This window comes from Siniperca chuatsi, linkage group LG22 (assembly GCF_020085105.1).
Source record: "Siniperca chuatsi isolate FFG_IHB_CAS linkage group LG22, ASM2008510v1, whole genome shotgun sequence".
Lineage (NCBI taxonomy): Eukaryota > Metazoa > Chordata > Actinopteri > Centrarchiformes > Sinipercidae > Siniperca > Siniperca chuatsi.
The window spans coordinates 24,376,911-24,390,857 of NC_058063.1; the positions used below are offsets into that span (position 1 = coordinate 24,376,911).

Genomic DNA, 13,947 nt, shown 5'->3' on the forward strand with positions numbered 1-13,947 from the left:
TCTCCTCTTCATCATCTTCTCCTCCTCTTCCTCCTCTCCTCCTCTTCCTCCTCTTCATCATCTTACTGGCAGGTTTACAGACACCTCCTCCTCTTCCTCATCATCTTCTCCTCTTCCTCTTCTCCTCCTCTCCTCCTCTTCGTCATCTTCTCCTCTTCCTCATCATCTTCTCCTCTCCTCCTCCTCTTCGTCATCTTCTTCTCCTCTTCTTCCTCTTCTCCTCCTCTTCCTCCTCCTCCTCTTCTTCTTCCTCTTCTTCCTCTTCTCCTCCTCTTCCTCTTCTCCTCCTCTCTTTCTTCTCTTCTTCCTCCTCCTCTTTCTCCTCTTCCTTTTCTTCTTCCTCTTCTTCCTCTTCTCCTTCTCTTCCTCCTCTTCCTCTTATTTTCCTCTTCTTCTCCTCCTCTTCTCCTCCTCTTTTCTTCCTCTTCCTCCTCTTCTCCTCCTCTTCTTCTCTTCTTCCTCCTCTTCCTCTTCTTCTTCCTCTTCTCCTTCTCTTCCTCCTCTTCCTCTTATTTTTCTCTTCTCCTCCTCTTCTTCTTCCTCTTCTCCTCCTCTTCCTCTTTTTCTTCCTCTTCCTCCTCTTCTCCTCCTCTTCTTCTCTTCTTCCTCCTCTTCCTCTTCTTCTTCCTCCTCCTCTTTCTCCTCTTCTCCTTCTCTTCCTCCTCTTCCTCTTATTTTCCTCTTCTTCCTCTCCTCCTCCTCTTTCTCCTCTTCCTCATCTTCTTCCTCCTCTTCCTCTTTTTCTTCCTCTTCTCCTTCTCTTCCTCTTATTTTCCTCTTCTTCCTCTTCTCCTCCTCTTTCTCCTCTTCCTCATCTTCTTCCTCCTCTTCCTCTTTTTCTTCCTCTTCTTCCTCTTCTCTTCCTCTTATTTTCCTCTTCTTCCTCTTCTCCTCCTCTTTCTCCTCTTCCTCATCTTCTTCCTCCTCTTCCTCTTTTTCTTCCTCTTCTTCCTCTTCTCCTCCTCTTTCTCCTCTTCCTCTTCTTCTTCCTCTTCTCCTCCTCTTCCTCCTCTTCCTCTTATTTTTCCTCTTCCTCTTCTTCTTCCTCTTCTCCTCCTCTTCCTCTTATTTTCCTCTTCCTCTTCTTCCTCCTTTTCTTCTTCTTCCTCCTCCTCTTCTCTCTCCTCCTCCTCCTCCTCCTCTTCCTCCTCCTCTTCTTTCTCCTCCTCTTCCTCCTCTTCCTCTTATTTTCCTCTTCCTCTTCTTCCTCCTTTTCTTCTCTTCTTCCTCCTCTTCTTCTCTTCTTCCTCCTCCTCCTCTTCTCCTCCTCTTCCTCCTCTTCCTCTTATTTTCCTCTTCCTCTTCTTCCTCCTCCTCTTCCTCCTCCTCTTCCTCCTGCTCCTCCTCCTCCTCCTCAGAGTAAAGTTTCGGTGTCCTGAACAGTCTTCATCTGGGATGAAGTATTTCGGGGTCAGTATAAATATATATATATATTCTCCGAGTGTAAATGTTCTGTCCCATTATCTAAATGAACAAGGTTTTTAAAGCAGCTGGAGCTTCTTCATCTTCTTCTTCCTCTTCCTCTTCTTCTTCCTCTCCTCCTCTTCTTCATCTTCTTCTTCCTCTTCATCTTCTTCTGCTTCGACCTGCCACCATTATACTACAAACAACCTGCGGGTCGACCAGCGGCGTTCGTATGGAAGCACCCTGCTGCCAGGGAAAGAAGAGGACGCGGCGCTCTCGTGAGTTCTTTTTGCTTTTACAGGACGGGAAGGTGGAAATGACCCCGGCGTCGTACAGCTTCCCCCGTAACGCTCTCCGAGAAGTACTCTGACCCGTTATCATGTTTCCTAATCTGAAAGACGACGACGCCTCTGCTTGCTCAGTTTTTATTCATGATTTTATTCAAGCTATTAAATATAAATAAAGCTTTTCTGTTTATATTTATGTAACTTTGCATTATTTTCTATTTTCGTACACAGTAACGATATTAGTAACTTCTTGCTACCGTCGTTGCGTTGATGAGGACAGGACGGGGTCACTGCAGTCTTCTTCAGAGCAGCGTCCGTCAGTAAACAGCTTCAGGTTCGAGGGCTTTCTGACAGCAGGGGCACAACAGGAACATGGCCGCACCGCTGGTTACTCACGAAGACCCAAAAACATACAATCATCTGGCTGAATGTGGTATTTACAGCTGTCTCCGGTGTTGGCAGACATCTTTAACGCCTCACATGCCTCCGCCATCGCCCCCGTCCCCAAAAAACCAAGGACCACAGGACTACACCTCCAGGACCCTGAGGCGTGCCACGGGACTACGCCTCCAGGACCCCGAGTCGAGCCACTGGACTACGCCTCCCGGACCCCGAGTCGAGCCACGGGACTACGGCTCCCGGACCCTGAGGCGTGCCAGGGGACTACGCCTCCCGGACCCTGAGGCGAGCCACGGGACTACGCCTCCAGGACCCCGAGTCGAGCCACGGGACTACGCCTCCCGGACCCCGAGTCGAGCCACGGGACTACGCCTCCAGGACCCCGAGTCGAGCCACGGGACTACGCCTCCCGGACCCCGAGTCGAGCCACGGGACTACGGCTCCCGGACCCCGAGGCGTGCCAGGGGACTACGCCTCCCGGACCCTGAGGCGAGCCACGGGACTACGCCTCCCGGACCCCGAGGCGTGCCACGGGACTACGCCTCCAGGACCCTGAGGCGAGCCACGGGACTACGCCTCCCGGACCCTGGGGCGAGCCACGGGACTACGCCTCCCGGACCCTGAGGCGAGCCACGGGACTACGCCTCCCGGACCCTGAGTCGAGCCACGGGACTACGCCTCCCGGACCCTGAGGCGAGCCACGGGACTACGCCTCCCGGACCCTGGGGCGTGAGGCGAGCAGGACAGATGGTGGCCGGCCCCTCCCGCCCTGGACACAAGCTGTTTCAGACGCCCTCGGCAGGAGGCGGCGCTCCATCAGGACCAAAACCTCTCAGCCGGCCTCATCAGCCCGGCCCGGGACCCCCGACTCTCGTACCTCCCATAGACCACACGTTACGTTAATGCACATCTGTTATCTCCGTACATCGCACATATTCCTTACTCCTCACACTTCATACTGTGAATTGTTGCCCATTCCTTGTAAACTGTTCAGCTCTTTCATGCTAAAAACAGATTTATTTAACATACATTTCTATTTTATATTTATACTTCTTGAATTTATTTAATCTTTTCTATTTTCTCTTACTATGTTTATCGTTATGCACTAACTCTCTTTATTCATATCCCCCGCATCCTCATCGTAATAATACAGTTTTATACCACTATGCTCATAAATACAACCAAAAAATGTATTATACAGTCTCCATCTTCTTCATCCCCGGCAGTGCTGCTTTCTGTCGCCCCTCCTCCACCTCTTCACGGATTGGCTGGTTGATTTGACATACACCGGCTCTGACCAATCAGACGCAGGAATACAAACTAGCTCCACCCTGTTGTAAGTGTAGAATTCCCGCCCTGCTGGCGTTGCTGGGCAGGCGGAGCTGTGTAGCAACGAGCTTTGACTTGCGGTCCCGTCAGCCAATCACCGACGAGTATTCAGACGAGCTCCGCCCAGGTTGGCCGGCCGTGTCCCCGCCCTCTGAATAGGAATGACCAACGGGGGCGTTGCTGGGGGGCGGTACCGGGCTCGAGCTCGACCCAGTTTGAAAGTGAACCAACGACTCCAGTCGCTGCTTCAGCCCCCAAACAACAACAAGAAGCCGTGAATCCAAAAAACCCGAGCACCGATCCGTCTGCTTCAGCCTGCAGCCGGCCCTCCTGACGAGTGAGTACCTCAGCGCACCCTCTTACTGCCGGACTCGGGTTACTTTTCTTTCATTTCCCTGAAAACGAGCTGGCTTTGATTTGCCGGGTGGCTTTTTTCTGACGTGCAGAATCCTCCAATAAAAGGTCCGTGAATGAGGCTGGAAAAGAGGCATAAAATGGCCGCTGTAACGGCAGAATGTGGCGGCGGTGAGATTTGTTCACATTTCTGTGCCATTCTGTGTGTGCGCACGGGGGGCTGTTCAAGACGTGTTGTTGTAAACACGAAACGCCCATTATAGAGTATGAATGTCAGGAAATAGCCTTGTCCCATCTATACAACGCTGACCACTCCAGAGCATAGACGGAGCCCTTCGTTGAAAATGCGTAGCTGTTGCACCGACACCATATTTCCATTGCAAACACGCCCGCTTGGTATAAAGCGGCGCCTGGTTAAGAGACAGACTCCGCGTATTAACAGCCGCGCGCTGTGGTTTCTAACGTGTCTGTGCTTAAATGTCTTTTCTTTACATGCTAACCCGCTAGCCTGGCGCTAGCGGAGGGGGATGGGGCGGCTAGCTCCGCAGAGGGCGGGAAGCAAATGGTGGCCCATTGTTCTGCGGGAGCTAGCCTGTTAGCACGGCTAGGCTAACTGCAGCAGGCAGCAGACCGCCACGGAAGACGCGGCTAGCTCTAGTTTTCGTTCATCTCTACGGCTCATAAACCTGCAGCCACGGGCGGACTGCAGGAGCCGGGCTCCGGCGGGATGTCCCAGCACGGCAGCGGACCGAAAGAGGGTCCAGCCCGGGTCGGCGGGCCTCCCAGCGCCCCGGCTGAGAAAATGGATCCCCACTTTGTTCTCTTTGTTATTCCCAATCAGCGGTTGCACCGTTATTTATGTTTTACTGATGATTGCAGGAGCTCTTCCTAACCAAACACGGACAGAGCTCATGCCTCCACGGTCAACTATGATTTTTAATAAAACACATTTAAGCATTTTACAAGGTTAAATTGTGATTATGAACTGAACACACAGGTTAAAGGGTCATCCACCCAAATGTATTTACAGCCTTCTGTTACCTGTCGGTGTTGTGGGTTTCACCTAATAAAGATTTGACTCTGTTGTGATGATTAAAAATGTTGTGACAGGATGTTTCTGTGTTCAGCCGTGTATTAAACACAATCATCCATCCACGATCTCGCTTTGCGTCCATATTCTGTCAGATGTTCCTGCAGCAGCTCCTGCTGTGTGATCACAGCCCGAGCACAGTTTGGGTTTCTGGCCACAACACCTCAGACTCAGACCGGGACGGACATCGATCACATTGTGTAGATCAAAGGATTAATCAATTAACAGAAATAATAATGAAAATGTCCGTTAGTTGCAGCCTAAACTGTTGTTTTATTAGATCTGAGTGTGTCTGACGAGACGAGACGTTAGCAGACGTCCCTCGACTGAGATGGACACGAAAATCACTTCGCTCCAAACAAATGTACATTTACTTTCCTTTGGGGTGACTCATTGATCAGCCGTCAATCATTGATTGTGTATATTGTATATAATTATTCCAGGTGTATATTTATTCCAGGTGTGTTCAGTGTATATTGTGTATGTTTATTCCAGGTGTAGTTAGTGTATATTGTGTATGTTTATTCCAGGTGTATATTTATTCCAGGTGTATATTTATTCCAGGTGTATATTGTGTATATTTATTCCAGGTGTATATTGTGTATGTTTATTCCAAGTGTATATTTATTCCAGGTATATATTTATTCCAGGTGTATATTGTGTATATTTATTCCAGGTGTGTGTTTATTCCAGGTGTGTGTTTATTCCAGGTGTATGTTTATTCCAGGTGTATATTTATTCCAGGTGTATATTGTGTATATTTATTCCAGGTGTATATTTATTCCAGGTGTATGTTTATTCCAGGTGTATATTTATTCCAGGTGTATATTTATTCCAGGTGTGTTCAGTGTAGAACAATGAGATGAAAATATTAATTGATCTCATATTAATTGATCTCAGAGTTGCAGATCAACTGAATGACCAGTTAAATCCGAAGTGACGCGTTTCTCCTTTCTGTCCGCACCTGTCTTCCTCTGCCTCTCGTCTGTCAGGCCGCCAGTATGATGCGTAAAGACGTCAACAAGCCGAAGGGGAAGACGTCGGCGTACGCCTTCTTCGTCCAGACGTGTAGAGAGGAACACCGGAAGAAGCACCCGGAGCAGTCGGTCAACTTCGCAGAGTTCTCCAAGAAATGCTCCGAGAGATGGAAGGTAGGAGAGACAGGTGGAGAGACAGGTGGAGAGACAGGTAGACAGGTGGAGAGAGAGACAGGTGGACAGGTGGAGAGAGAGACAGGTGGAGAGACAGGTAGGCAGACAGGCAGGTGGAGAGAGAGACAGGCAGGCGGACAGGTGGAGAGAGAGACAGGTGGAGAGACAGGCAGGCAGGTGGACAGGTAGACAGGCAGGCAGGTGGAGAGAGAGAGAGACAGGCAGGTGGAGAGAGGGAGAGACAGGCAGGTGGAGAGAGAGAGACAGGTGGAGAGACAGGTGGACAGGTGGAGAGAGAGACAGGTGGACAGGTGGAGAGACGGACAGGTGGAGAGAGAGACAGGTGGGCAGGCAGGTGGAGAGAGAGACAGGTGGAGAGACAGGCAGGCAGGTGGACAGGTAGACAGGCAGGCAGGTGGAGAGAGAGAGAGACAGGCAGGTGGAGAGAGAGACAGGCAGGCAGGCAGGTGGAGAGAGAGACAGGCAGGCAGGCAGGTGGAGAGAGAGAGACAGGTGGAGAGACAGGTGGAGAGAGAGACAGGTGGAGAGACAAGTAGGCAGGTGGACAGGTGGAGAGAGAGACAGGCAGGTGGAGAGAGAGAGAGACAGGCAGGTGGAGAGAGAGACAGGCAGGCAGGTGGAGAGAGAGACAGGCATGCAGGTGGAGAGAGAGGCAGACAGACAGTCAGACAGACAGGTAGACAGACAGACAGGCAGTGTTTCAGTGTAAAGGTAGTAACTGAGTGTGAGAGACTTTCTCTGCTTCATGTAAACCACAACAGTAACAATCAGCGTTGCTAAGCGACCGGCTGACATCACACCTGTTCGGCGTCTTTCACAGGCGGCGAGGCGGCAACACGAAGAGTTACAGTGTTTCTGCACACAGGTGACGTGTACTCGAACCCTCCGCATTGATCCGCTATAATGTGAGAAACGGCTTATTGATCATAACCATGGTGAATAACTATAACTGTAGTTACTATAGTAACTAACTGTCAGCAGACCTCAGGACGTTTTCCGGATGTTCGGTATTTCTTCTACAGACGCATTTCATATCTCAGCCGCCAGCGACGGTTTTAGTTTTTATTCATTCAGAGAACGACGCCAGCGGTGGATTAACTGGCTCTGCTCTGATGCCGTTGTTTAGTAAAAGCTCGTAAGGCGCCTGTTGGCGCTGACGTCGTTCGATCGGCGGCGGCGTTAACAACCGGCCTCCTCCGCTCGCAGCTGCTGACGCACCGCCGCGTGTGGCGAAGGACGTCAACACATACAGGCAGAGAAACAGAAGGGGGTCGTCTTTAATATTTCACTGTATATTTAAAATACATGTTGAACGTTGTACACGTTCCAGCGCTCGGAGCCAATAAAAGGCGCTCCTTCATCGTAAGGCGTATCATCATCATCATCATCATCATTATTGTTAAACGATATTAGGATTATTCTATAACAGTCGCTGTCAGCAGAGGGCGCCCAGGCATCAGCTGATACGCAACATGAAGAGAGACGATCCTGCTGGATCATCAAAGACCTCCGTCCTCCTGGGCCACCACACGTTGCACCTGCCGTTTCCTGACCCAAACAAAGATGGTGGCAGGAAATGACGAACGTGTAGTTTAATAAAAGACCATCTGTTAATGTGAAGGTGCAGCGATGAAACGGCACGAGCGGGCAGGCAGAAAACAGTCCCACCGCAGGTTTTACTGGGTTTACTGGGTTTACTGGGTTTGACAGACCAGTCTGGGAGACGCCACTAACGACCTCAGAGCAGTCCGAGGTCGTGCGCTGACGCCGTGTTGTGATTTCAGGGTCTGTCTGCCAGTGATAAGAAGTGTTTCGAGGACATGGCGAAGGCCGACAAGGTGCGTTACAACAGGGAGATGAGAGACTACATCCCACCCAAGGGCTTCGGGAAGAGGGGCCGCAAGAGGAAAGACCCCAACGCCGTAAGTCCGCAGCAAAAGAGCCCGTGGGACAGTCCAACCAGCACACACAGCACCTTCAGCTTCACACTCCTGGTCTGGGACCAGTATCAGGACCAGGTTAACCCGGCTCCAGCTCTGTGCTGCTGCTGGGATTCTTCCTCTAGTTTATTAATATGGAGGTTAACGAACTCCTTAGTAACCTGGAGATGAACTGGTTCCAGGTCGTGGTCCTGGTCTCTGCTGAGTTCAGTTCAGTGACTGAGGCGTTGTTTTCCTGGTCACACTGGATCTCAGTGGTTCCAGCGTGACCTCACCAGCAGCTGCTCTGGTTTCCTCTGGAGGTGAACTGAACGTCTGTTTCAGCAGATTATTTATTATTTATGATGCTTTCTTTACATTGTGACGTTTTACAGACACACTGACCTGTCTGTCTGTCTGTCTGCCTTCACCTGTCTGTCTGCTCTGTCTGTCTGTCTGTCCCCGTAATCCGTGCAGGTCTGCGTTCTTCGTGTTCTGCAGCGAGTACCGTCCCAGTGTGAAGCAGCAGTATCCCGGTCTGTCTATAGGAGACTGTGCCAAGAAGCTGGGGGAGATGTGGAGCAAACTGTCCCAGTCCGAGAAGCTGCCGTACGAGGAGAAGGCCCAGAAGCTACGAGAGAAATACGACCGGGTGAGGCACAGGGGCGACGTGGCGCCCGCCAAAGAGTCTTTAGGAAAATCACCAAAATCAGATTTGAGAATTAAAAATAGCAGTTCGGATCCTGTCGGAAGCTAATTAATCAGCAGTTTATCAAACAACTGGACAAGTTTAACTGTTATTTAACTCGTATTTAGCTGCGTAGCTCTGACCGGACGCTGCGCTGGGAAGCTCGCGCTAACGGCAGAGAGGACTTCCTGTCGCCCTCGCCTAAACCAAGCGCAGTGTTTCCAACAGGTGGAGAGACAGGTAGAGAGACAGACAGACAGGTGGAGAGACAGGTAGACAGACAGGTGTAGACAGACAGGTGTGGACAGACAGGTGGAGAGACAGGTAGAGAGACAGGTGTAGAGAGACAGGTGGACAGACAGGTGTAGAGAGACAGGTGGACAGACAGGTGGAGAGACAGGTAGAGAGACAGACAGGTGGAGAGACAGGTAGACAGACAGGTGTAGAGAGACAGGTGGACAGACAGGTGTAGAGAGACAGGTGGACAGACAGGTGTAGAGAGACAGGTGGAGAGACAGGTAGAGAGACAGACAGGTGGAGAGACAGGTAGACAGACAGGTGTAGAGAGACAGGTGGACAGACAGGTGTAGAGAGACAGGTGGACAGACAGGTGGAGAGACAGGTAGAGAGACAGACAGGTGGAGAGACAGGTAGACAGACAGGTGTGGAGAGACAGGTAGACGGACAGACAGACAGACAGGTGGACAGACAGGTAGACAGACAGACAGGTGGACAGACAGGTGGAGAGACAGGTAGAGAGACAGACAGGTGGAGAGACAGGTAGACAGACAGGTGTAGAGAGACAGGTGGACAGACAGGTGTAGAGAGACAGGTGGACAGACAGGTGTAGAGAGACAGGTGGAGAGACAGGTAGAGAGACAGACAGGTGGAGAGACAGGTAGACAGACAGGTGTAGAGAGACAGGTGGACAGACAGGTGTAGAGAGACAGGTGGACAGACAGGTGGAGAGACAGGTAGAGAGACAGACAGGTGGAGAGACAGGTAGACAGACAGGTGTGGAGAGACAGGTAGACGGACAGACAGACAGACAGGTGGACAGACAGGTAGACAGACAGACAGGTGGACAGATAGACTGTTGGCCGTGTAATAAACTGTTTCCTGTCTGTCTGACAGGACATGGTGGCGTACCGCGGCGGCGGCACGTATGCCAGGAACCCCGGCTCTTCGGCTCAGGGAGGAGAGGAAGAGGAGGATGATGAAGGAGAGGATGAAGACGAGGATGACGACGACGACGAGTAGAGAGGAGGCGCTGCCGCTGGATGAGAGAGAGACTGAGTGTGTTAGAGAGAGAGACAGGTAGGTGTGTGTGTTTCAGAGGTCAGACGGCGTTGAAGGTGAGGGTGACAGCTGATTGGACAGGACGAGGCGGGGGGCGGAGCTTCACAGCAGGTGACAGAGACAAAGTAAAGGACAGACATGCGATGTGACAGCTGAGAGAAAACGTGTCTGAGGTCAGGAGTGTCACAGGTGCGTTCAGAAGACCTCACCTGGCTGTGCAGGTGTCGTCCCCCCGGGACAGATCACCTGTAGTTCAGGTGTAACGTCTGTCCCGTGGACCGCAGATCAGGCAGGCTTTACGTCCTCGCAGCTGTTTACAGGACGAAACTAACTTCAGCCACACAGGTGAGGTCAGAGGTTAAAGGTCAGAGGCGTGGAGGAATCGTTAGAACTGGAGGCCGGACCCAAAGATGGCGTCTGGCGCATTCGCCACAACATTTTGTGGCATTTTTAACGTTTACCTGCAGAACAGGTGTCACGATGTGTCGGTTTGCATTACTTTAGTTAAATACTGACGGGGCCTTTCCCGTGGCGCCGCCATTGTGACGTCAGCGGCTGCTTCTTCACGAGTCGGAGCGCCGAGTGGCGTTCCTTTGTACGTTTTCTAACAGGAGGTCGGAAATATTCGAGTTGTCGAAAGGTCACGACAGGAAACAGGAAGTCACCTGGTCTTCCTGTTTCTCTGGCGTCTCTTTGATAACGGCGGGGAAAAGGCTTTTTGGGCCGCGGGGGGGTTTTCACTGCGAGCGAGGCTGAGCGGCGGCGCCAGATCCAGGTCTTATTATACGTCCATGGTCACAGGTCACGAGTCAGAGGTCAGCTGTCACGGGTCAGAGGTCAGCTGTCAGAGGTCAGCTGTCAGGGTCAGTCAGCTGTCAGAGGTCAGCTGTCACAGGTCAGCTGTCAGGAGGTCAGCTGTCAGTCACGGGTCAGCTGTCAGAGGTCAGGGGTCAGAGCTGTCAGAGGTCAGGGTCACGGGTCAGCTGTCAGGGGTCACGGGTCAGCTGTCAGAGGTGTCAGAGGTCAGCTGTCACAGGTCAGGGGTCAGCTGTCAGAGGTCAGCTGTCAGGGGTCACGGGTCAGCTGTCAGAGGTCAGCTGTCACAGGTCAGCTGTCAGGGGTCAGCTGTCAGGGGTCACGGGTCAGCTGTCAGAGGTCAGGGGTCAGAGCTGTCAGAGGTCAGGGGTCACGGGTCAGCTGTCAGGGGTCACGGGTCAGCTGTCAGAGGTCAGCTGTCACAGGTCAGCTGTCAGGGGTCAGCTGTCAGGGGTCACGGGTCAGCTGTCAGAGGTCAGGGGTCAGAGCTGTCAGAGGTCAGGGGTCACGGGTCAGCTGTCAGGGTCGCGGGTCAGCTGTCAGAGGTCAGCTGTCAGGGGTCACGGGTCAGCTGTCAGAGGTCAGGGGTCAGAGCTGTCAGAGGTCAGGGGTCGCAGGTCAGCTGTCAGAGGTCACGGGTCAGAGGTCAGCTGTCAGGGGTCACGGGTCAGCTGTCAGAGGTCAGCTGTCAGAGGTCAGTGGGGTTCGTCCATGATTCAGCAGAAACTCGTGTTCAGTCGATCAATGATTGAAGTTTTGTGGAACCTGAAGAGTCGTTTCAGTGAGACGCCAGAACTCGGCGGTTGTTCTTCTCGGTGAAGGTTTGCTGCGGTTCTCAGGTTCCGATGGCTGCCGAGTCACGTGACCCGACGTATTGATTAGCTGAAAGGTATCGGCAGATGGATCGATGATGAGAACGGCTGCGGCCCGGCGACGTCAGAGCGCTGACTGAGCCGTGAGCTGCGCGTGTTGAACTGGCTGATGCAGTTCAGTACTGGTGTGGTCCCGGTTCAAAGGGGGACAGCTGCTGATCCGGGTTCAGGTCTCCATTCAGCCTGTTTAGCAGACCGGAACCAGGTCACGTGACCACACGGGAGTTCATTTATCCAACGGCAGAGAGAGACAGACAGACGGGCAGACAGACGGGCAGACAGACGGGCAGACAGACAGAGAGACAGACAGACGGGTCGCTCTGAAACACACACACAGTGTGTGTGTGTGTGCGTGTGTGTGTGTGTGTTGGAGGTCATCAGATGTTAAACTGTCCGACACCAGAGGACAGTAAAGTAACCCCCCTCACTGTTACCATGGTTACCCCTGCACCCTCCCCTCCCCTCCCCAGCACCGCCCCTGTGTGTTACCATGGAAACCCCGCCCCCTCCTCCTGCTCTTCTTCTTCATGTTGTTTTTTATTTTCTTACTGGAGGTTTATTGGACTTTTTTCTGTTTCTTGTTCACTGTCAGAGTAGAAACGTCAACTTTTATAATAAAACGCCACCTGAGGGAAAACCTCCGCCTGTGTGTCCTTCTTCTTCTGCCGCCGCCGGCCTTCCTCTTCCTCGCTAACGTTTCCGCACGAGACGCCGCAGCTGCCGTTAGGAATAACCGGAGACTTGTCCGAGTCCGCCCGAAGCCGCAGCGCCGGACGTCCGCTGTTCCCGAGCCCGGCATCGAACTGGATTCAGGACTGACGGATGCTTCTGGACTGTGGGACTGTTTCTGGATCCACCTGCTGAGCCGCCTGGAGGTCTGGCAGCTGGATCCAGAGCTCGTTTGTAGACTTTAGGGGGCTGAAGCCCTAAAATAAGTTTTTATTATTCTGTGAAATCGTTTTCAGCCCTGCGACGTTACATTCGGCGCTTCGTGTGCCGAATGTAACGTCGCAGGGCTCAGGCTACAGGTGTGTCAGGTGGGAGTGTCAGGTGGGTTTTAGGCCAGGTGCCTGAGACCTGAGGAGCCCAGGTCAGCGGAGACAACAGCTGAAGGCTCCTGATGGCGTGCGGTGGCCCAGCGGGGAGCTCGCACGGTACACGAGGCCGTTAGGGACTTAGGCTGGTAAGTGGCTCAGTGTCGAACGGATCTTGGTAGTTTGGTTCTAGCTGGAACCCAAAGTGAGTTCTGGGACAGAACAGTCCGTTAGTTCTGCACGGTTTACCTGTAGACCAGGAGCACAGAGGGTCAGCGCCTGGCTGTTAAAACCGAGCTGCGTTACTTCTTTACTCAGAATCAGCCGTCGTTTCCTCCGGTCTGTGGTTCGCTGCTACAGGCTGAGGTCGTTGTTTTACCAATAAAGGTTGTTTTGTAAGTCGCAGCTGGTGTTTCTGGATCTGTGCTCTTTGTTCCTGCGGATTTGAATCAAGCGACGGCAGGAGAGAGAGATGCAATATAAAGGTTAGCACGCCGATGTTAGCACGTTAGCACGCAGCTCAGAGCTCGTCATCGCGGCGCTGCAGTCTCAGTCCGAGCTCAAACTCAAATACACAGCGGGCCGACGCTGAACAAATGAGCCTTTAGTGTGGAACAAGCTTATTACGATATCCAGCCCGACAACAGTACAGGGAAACGGAAGTGTTCGCTTTGAACCGAACTTCAACGTTAAATATTTTTATTTATTTATTTCTATGTTGGTTTTCTATATGATGCAGTTTGGTGTTTCGTTCATAGTGCCGTCTAATGTTGTGCTCCTTAGTTACGGCCACGTTGGCTACAACAGGTGTGTCTACAGGTAAACAGATTCTGCTCCCACCTGTCCACATAGCTCCTGTTTCCTTTCTGGGAAGGGTTAGCACGCTGACAGTTAGCCTGAGGAGAGGGCGTTTCTGGGTCCTGTCATGATTGACGCGTCGAAACAACAGCAGAGCATTGTGGGATTTGTAGTGTTAGCGCTGTATAATACCGGCGGGCAGCTCTGGAAGCCACTTGGTGTTGCCGAATATAATAACAGAGTCTGACACCTGTGTTCTGGAGTCCTACCTGTTTATCACTTATAATACAAAGTACAGGTTTTTATTGAGTGCTCGGCGGTGTCCCGGTCTGACGTCACGGTGTCCCGGTCTGACGTCACGGTGTCCCGGTCTGACGTCACGATGTCCGGTGTCCCGGTCTGACCGCAGCCAGCGGTGATGTCACGGTGTCCCGGGTACACCTGTACCTCACTGCAGCGTAACCCTCAACCCCCCATTTCTTTGTG

At 52.2% G+C, this 13,947-nt stretch overlaps 1 protein-coding gene, 1 long non-coding RNA gene and 1 pseudogene across 3 annotated transcripts; 2 read left to right on the forward strand and 1 right to left on the reverse strand.

Annotated features, from left to right (window-relative positions):
- The window catches only part of LOC122870279, a 234,146-nt pseudogene that overhangs the window by 38,609 nt on the left and 181,590 nt on the right, over positions 1 to 13,947 (reverse strand).
- hmgb2b (high mobility group box 2b) lies at positions 1,315 to 12,266 on the forward strand. 2 transcript variants are annotated; one of them, XM_044184430.1, is made up of 6 exons: positions 3,588 to 3,756; positions 5,856 to 6,014; positions 7,820 to 7,980; positions 8,432 to 8,606; positions 9,777 to 10,843; positions 11,438 to 12,266. In XM_044184430.1, the coding sequence occupies exons 2-5, from the start codon at positions 5,865 to 5,867 to the stop codon at positions 9,900 to 9,902; spliced, it is 612 nt and encodes a 203-aa protein (XP_044040365.1). In that variant the 5' UTR covers positions 3,588 to 3,756; positions 5,856 to 5,864; the 3' UTR covers positions 9,903 to 10,843; positions 11,438 to 12,266. The 2 variants fall into 2 exon arrangements, with proteins under 2 accessions (XP_044040364.1, XP_044040365.1); XM_044184429.1 differs by lacking the exons at positions 5,856 to 6,014; positions 8,432 to 8,606; positions 9,777 to 10,843; positions 11,438 to 12,266 and having other exon boundaries at positions 1,315 to 3,756; positions 7,820 to 7,906.
- LOC122870352 lies at positions 3,763 to 5,849 on the forward strand. Its single transcript, XR_006376558.1, has 3 exons — positions 3,763 to 5,358; positions 5,394 to 5,436; positions 5,634 to 5,849. It is a non-coding gene; the product is annotated as an uncharacterized LOC122870352 (long non-coding RNA).

Excerpts from the sequence above, each read along its gene's own strand:
- hmgb2b (XM_044184429.1), top strand. The coding sequence starts at position 2,064 with ATGGCCGCACCGCTGGTTACTCACGAAGACCCAAAAACATACAATCAT.